Source organism: Gymnodraco acuticeps, unplaced genomic scaffold (genome assembly GCF_902827175.1).
Source record: "Gymnodraco acuticeps unplaced genomic scaffold, fGymAcu1.1, whole genome shotgun sequence".
Classification (NCBI taxonomy): domain Eukaryota; kingdom Metazoa; phylum Chordata; class Actinopteri; order Perciformes; family Bathydraconidae; genus Gymnodraco; species Gymnodraco acuticeps.
Genome location: NW_022990353.1, coordinates 167025 through 173803, shown reverse-complemented (window position 1 = coordinate 173803; position 6779 = coordinate 167025). Strand labels below are relative to the sequence as shown.

The 6779-nt window shown below is 39.2% G+C and overlaps 1 protein-coding gene across 1 annotated transcript; it reads left to right on the top strand.

Moving 5' to 3' along the window:
- The first annotated feature begins 1471 nt into the window (after window positions 1–1471).
- On the top strand, window positions 1472–6114 carry LOC117551234. Its single transcript, XM_034224010.1, has 11 exons — window positions 1472–1900; window positions 2761–2890; window positions 3037–3277; window positions 3428–3704; window positions 4053–4230; window positions 4398–4483; window positions 4582–4753; window positions 4898–5140; window positions 5277–5448; window positions 5543–5691; window positions 5827–6114. The coding sequence occupies exons 1-11, from the start codon at window positions 1499–1501 to the stop codon at window positions 6003–6005; spliced, it is 2229 nt and encodes a 742-aa protein (XP_034079901.1). The 5' UTR covers window positions 1472–1498; the 3' UTR covers window positions 6006–6114.
- Window positions 6115–6779: the final 665 nt, after the last annotated feature.

Below are 6779 nucleotides of genomic sequence, written 5' to 3'. Positions count from 1 at the left end.
GTATAGAGGACATCAAAGCCAGATGGCCCGCTCTATGAGGCATCTCATGTGAGTTGCATTATAATGACATGGTTATACACTTTGTATTACTATAGTTTTAAATAATCCTTGGAAGTGCAATTTTGTAAGAACAATATACTTGTACACTAATATTTGAAGATTTAATTCTGGTTTTATTTGTCTTAGATCCAGGATGAGTTTCAGAGAATTACAATGGTGCAGCTAGATTCAAAGTTCATGTCCAAGCTGGATGAACACACTCCCAGGCTTCTGAAACGTTTCCACTCAAAGGGAGGCAGCATGGGCTTACAGTTGCAGGCTATTCTTCTCATGGTATGTTATAATGAGTATAATGTTTGCTACCTGTTTTTTGTTGAGACTTTTTGAAATGTTTTGTAAATGTTATTAGATTCAGAATGTATTCAAATTCATTAAGTTTAGTTGTTGACATTGTTGGAAATGTGTATAATCAATAATGTGTTTATCATAAATGTAGACTTTATGGCAAAACGATTGAATTCCTGTAGATTGTACATGAGCACATATTTAAAGTGGTGCACATTTTGCTCACTACCAAAAGTTCAGGTTTGAGACTTGCCAAAAAGTGCTTTGATATCGCTGATTCTGTATAACGTTGTTAATGGGATACCAAAACCCGAGACCTGCAATGGTTATGTTTTTAACAGTTGTTTTAAGCACACAAAAAGGTAGGCTGGATTAGAAGTGACGGGAAGCCTTTCATTAAACTAGTCAATCACATCAAGCACCCTTAATAGGGATTTAATAGTTATCTAAGGAACCTAGGTAGCTTTGACACATTTTAGTTAAATGGACGCATTTTACACCACTGACTTTAGTAACGTTTATTTTGGTCATTTCAGGCTCTAAGCAATCCCAGCATCGACATGAGCAGAGGTCTTGTAATTCGGTGTCTGATGGTCTACCTCGGGGAGTCCACAGACCACCTCCTAAAACAGTATGATGTAAGTTGAATTGTTCAAATATAAAAAGTGGAATTGAATCTCTTATTTTTCACACGATTCATGTGTTGACAGGAAAAATGTACGTGCAGTCTCTGTTCATCTTAATTAACTTAATAACCTAAATAAACTCAACAATTTAATTGAATGAATATAAATGGTATGCTTTTAATATAAATATTTATTTAGACATTTACTATCATACAACAGTGATAGGTATTAATGGATTATAATAGACAAAGAGGATCAAACAAAACCACAGTCTGTGGAAACCTTAAAGGGGACCTATCATGCAAAATGCACCTTTGGACGTCTTTTATACATGAATATGTGTCCCCGTTGTTCCAGGGAACTCACCAAGTGTCAGAAAACACAACCCTCTCTATTTTCCTCCTTCGCCAAATCTCTAAAAAAGGGGCTGAAACGGATCTGAAAAAACCGGATCCAGATTTCAACACTTTCCTACGTCACAAAGAGACGTGCTCCGCTTATTGGTCAACTCTCCACCTATCAGGGGAATGAGCCACGGCCACGTGCATTGCCAAACCTCTCATTCGCATATAGGCTATCGGCAGGCTAAATCAACTCCAGTCACATCTGTGTTTTTGTCTGCTCTTGCCAGGATGTCTAAGCGAGTTAAACTTTGTGCTGTTGTTGGCTGCAAGACTCGAGAAGGGGGACTGCATGCAATGCCATCAGTGGACAAAGAAAATAATCTGTGGCTAGACTTCATTTTCAAGGGACATGTGCCAGAAGACCACGGCAGATTTCTGTTTGTGTGTTCCAAACATTTTACCACGGACATGTTTATGAACTTCTCTCAAGTCCAACACGGATATGCCTCCAAGCTAATGCTAAACCCGGGATCAATACCAACCATCCGGGAGCAGGCCAGTGAGGACACATCCAATTTTGAAGCTGTAAGTTTTTATTTAGCGGTGTTTTTCCTGATAAAGCTATCTCTAGCTTGTAGTATGTAGCATGTAGCTTCGCCGTATCAATGTCGCCTCAAACCCAAATAGTAATCGGTTAGGTGTTTATATGTTTTTATAACATTTTATATTGTACGCTCCGCAGTCTTTGCTTTGTCTTTTATTTTAATTATCAGGCATTTGCTAACATGTTCAGACATACTGCCGTAATGGCGATCTGTGTGAAGGCTGTTATTAGTATTGTATATCCTCTAAAATCATATTGAGTAAGTTATAATAACAAACGTAATCTTCTGTAGGTAAGTGCCGTTTTTTCCAGCGTTATATGTAAAAGCTTTTGTGATTGTAGTCTGTAAGAACGATCAGATCTGTAAGCTAAGCTACGCTACGCTAATGAGACATGCCGTTTTTTCCAGCGTTATATGTAAAAGCTTTTGTGTGTTTACTTGTTTACGCACATGAATATAAATGGGGATGTGTTAGGATACAACACTGTGTGTATGTATGTGAGGGGGGACACACACCATGAGTAAAACAGAACTAAAGCCCCTTTGGTCTGTTGTTGTTGACGAGGCCTTACCTAGCAACAGGCTAATTAGTGGCTAGCACTCATTACAGTCAGTCTACTGAGCTCAGCCCCTCTCCAACACATCATCTGTATTGAGTCAGAAACACAGCATGCACGTTACGGTTCAAAACTAACTCAGATTGGAAAAGGCTAAGCAAAGAGCTTTGCTAAATAGAGAGTTTTAAGCCCCCATCTTTTGGGATTTCAGACGATATTTATCCAAATAGTATTTTCTCATCCTGAATACTAAATTGAGATGATTTTGTTTTCTTCTTTACAGGCCAGCACCTCACATGCTACCAGCAGATTACCTGTGATGACAGATTCTGCATGTCAGACTGACCCACCCAAGTACCGTACTGTTCGTACACAGCTATCCTCGAGGACTCTTGGTTCACATCGAAGTACAGGTTAGAAGCACGTTTTTCAAATGTTCTTTGGATACATCTTGACATTCTGATGTTGTAGCCTTTAATTTGTGTGCTTCTAATTGTTGTAAAATATTTTTATTTTATCTTTTGTTTTGTTTTTAATGTCAAATACAATTATGTTACAGCTGTCCAGGCTAAAATTCCCTGCAGAAGCGTTGGTGTCGAAACACTTCCGTTGGAAGTGCCAGTGCCCTTTTTAACATCCACCCCCTTAAAGAGACCACCAAAGAGGCCCCGTGTGGATCTTGAAGAGGAATACGAAGATCCATTTGAGGGAAGCTCTTCTTTGGTGTTTTCCGAAGGCCAGGATGCAACTTATGATCCAGCAGAATCCATAACAAATGCTACAGAAACAACAGCCATGTCGTAAGTTACTGAAATATCACTATGTGTGAGTTTGTCTATGTATTGTATTTTTTGCTGTATATAATTCAAACATTGATAATAGGGAAACACCAAAGATCTCTAAAGCAACAATCTGTGTGATGGATCTTAACTTCTATTTTTTTGTTTTAGTGGTCAAGAACAAAACCCCCCCCAGACGATCAACACATACATCGTGTATGAGACCTGCCTCATGGAGCTTTTTGAATCATGTCCTGTGTGCAAGCGTGTGTGTGATGTACAAACCAGAAGGATCGGTACATTCATATCAGTGCAGCAGCTGTGCCCCCATTGTCAGTTTACAAGAAACTGGAATAGCCAGCCTGTTCTTGGGAGTACTCCAGTTGGAAACCTGCAGCTATCAGTTGCAACATATGTCAACGGAGCATCTTTCTACAAACTTTCAAAGGTAAATTAACTGCAGAAGATTGTTTTGCCAATGTTTGAAAATGCAAATGTTGTTGTTGAATAAGATAGGACAAGGTAACAATAACAACAGTGAGAAAAGGTGGGAATAGGGCACTGTTAGGTAACGACCCATGCTAATATGTAAAGATCTTTTGGGAGGGTGGTGTGGAGAAAGAGAAGAGATGTGAAAGGGGCACTGTAGAGCAAGCACCCCTAATGACATGTTCAGCTCTTTCCCTGTTTAAAAAAAGGGCAGCTCATTTGCACTTTCCAGGTTCTCCTCATTGACACATCTATAGGTGATCTTTGAGATTAAAATGTATTCTTGCGGTTTTCTTTCAACCATTAGGTCTTCAAAGCAATGAATATGCAGCTATGCAAATACAACCCCTTCCGAAGGCATGCCAGGATGTTCATTGAGCCAGCGATTGTTTCTTACTGGCAAAAATCACAGGAAGGCATGCTACAGAAGCTCCATGCAGAGGAGAAAGTGATAGTTGGTGGTGATATGAGGGCTGACTCCCCAGGTATGTATTTTTTATATAATTCACATTTTACATTTCAGAAAGGGGTTTCACTATGTGTGATTTGTTCAATTAATGGTTCCTGAAAAACATATGCTAAACACTACAAGCAAAAATACAAATTCACCATCCGCAGAGAAAAGTAATTACTGTAAAACATATTTTCACAGGCCACTCTGCAAAGTTCGGAAGCTACACTATGATGGACCTGAAGAACAACAAAGTCGTTGACCTCCAGTTGGTTCAGGTAAGTGGGGTGAAATGAAATATCAATGTTTTTTTCTTTAACACTGTTTGCACGTTATATTTAAAATGTGTGTATCAATGGTTATTTGTATGTGTCATAACAGAGAGGTTGGTGGAAGCTACCACATGGAGTTAGAGGGCCTGAAAAGGAGTCTGGAGTTGTTAAAGGAAGGTGGTGTGACTCTGGACTGTATTGTCACGGACAGACATCTGCAAATTCAGAAATTCCTAAGGGAAAGCAGCATCACCCAATTCTTTGATGTGTGGCACATAGAAAAAGGTATTTTTCTTTATATTAATTTCCATGTAAATACAATCATTATTTTATTTAGACACAAACCCGGCTTCCTACAATCGCATTAGTATAATAATATTTTGAGTAAACTTGTATGTATATTAACTACATGTTAAATGTATTTATTAGGGATTTCTAAGCAACTGGAGAAGGCTGCAAAAAAGAAGGACTGCGAAAAACTTCGAGGGTGGGTGAAGAGTATAAGAAACCACATATACTGGACTGCAGCAACCTCCACCACCGGGCCTGAGAGAGTGGCCAAATGGACTTCCATCCTGAACCACGTGCAGGATATCCACTCTCATGATGACCCCCTGTTCCCCAAGTGCCTTCATCCACTGCGCATTGCGCAATACCAATGGATGGCTGCAGGTATGTTGTTCATAAACCATATTACATTACTCCTCTATAAATATTTGTAAGGGACAACTATTGAATACAGGATGTTGTCAGACACAATCTATAAAGCATGACAATTCAAATATGACTTTGATTTTCAAATTCTTAGGAACGCCGGCCTTTCACAAGCTGGAGACAATTCTCTCAACCAAGAGGATTTTGAAAGCTGTGGCCAAACTCAGCCCACACCACCAGACTTCATCTTTGGAGTCATTCCATGCCGTCATCCTGCGCTTTGCTCCAAAGAATGTTGTGTTTCCATTTCTTGGAATGTTGTGCAGGTAAAATAAACCATAGTTACTTACTAATTAGTGACAATTTGTACATTCTTTGCTATTATTTACATTTTTTTTGTACTCATGGCGGAAATGAAAGACTGTACCTGGCAGCCCTGCACTACAATGAAAACGCTGAGCGTGCACAAGCCACTACATCCACTGGAAAGCCTCTGTATAAACTGCAGTTCCCAAAGGCCAGGAAGGGAGAATGCAGAGCAAAACCAGTAAAGACTGACCCCACATTCTGTAAGTGTTTAAAATATTTATTATACAACTATTTACAAATATAAAATAAATAAATTAAAAAGAACTTTCAGTTTTGTACATGCATATACTAATGTAAACCACATTTTTTGTTGTGCTTTTTTTAACATTGCACAGGCTACGTGGCCAACTTGATGGACCTCATCTTCGACCAAGTCTTTGTGGACCCTGCACCATTCACACAGGAGCTTCTGAAGATACCCATCCCAGAGGACCTGTGTTCCCAATATGAGCGACCTGACAGGGAGGAGGTCATCTCCGGGTATGCTACTCGGTTCAATTTGGCTGCTGTCTGAACCCAACATAGATATTTCGCGGATCAGGAAACTCTCTGCGAATCCTGAGGACAACGCAGGCCGGAATCACCACTCTGATCCTGCGTCCAAGGAAGCCCCAGCACCAGCTCACAAATCTTCTGTAGGCTAGATACCTGTGACGCCTGAAATCATTAAAAAATATATTTAGTGTCATTTAATACAAGTACATTTAGTTTTTTTTTATGGGTTCAAAGAACCGTTCATTTTGACAATAAAGTTCAGAGTTGATATCAAATGTGTCGTGATTATTCATGTTTGGATGGGTAAAGAATATTCTGATTTCAAAAGCATAAGGCTGTGTGTGGACTTTTTTTGTCGTGCACTTGGGTGTGTTATGCCATTGCTGTGTAATAATATATATATATATAATAGTACATGTACAATGAAAGATTGCATAAAGCCATATACACCAGTATTTATTTCCATGAACAATATTAGCATTCGTTTTACAATTTCAGTCAAAACAAACAAACCACTCACTGCTCTATTTGCCTCAACTGTAGTCCACCATGTTCAGCTCTGTAAATATTAAATGCATTCTGCAGGGAGAACACATTCAGGCACACAGGCTCCAATCCAGGATGGTCCACCATACAGGTTACAGAGTCCTCAAGTTCCTGTATCCGTCTTGACACCTAGTGTGATAAAGATATATTGAATGACATGTTAAAAATGTATTCTCTAAACAGACAACTTAGTGAAGCTATCAAAAATGTTACCTGTGGTATCTCCATACAGCACACATTCTCCGGT

What these genes read in the sequence shown, in the direction of transcription:
- LOC117551234 (XM_034224010.1), top strand. Translation starts at nt 1,499, where the DNA reads ATGAGCCACGGCCACGTGCATTGCCAAACCTCTCATTCGCATATAGGC. An exon ending in AGTTGGTTCAGGTAAGTGGG is followed by an intron (nt 4,484 to 4,581) that starts GTGAAATGAAAT and finishes CATAACAGAGAG; the next exon opens with GTTGGTGGAAGCTACCACAT. An exon ending in AAAGACTGACCCCACATTCT is followed by an intron (nt 5,692 to 5,826) that starts GTAAGTGTTTAA and finishes AACATTGCACAG; the next exon opens with GCTACGTGGCCAACTTGATG.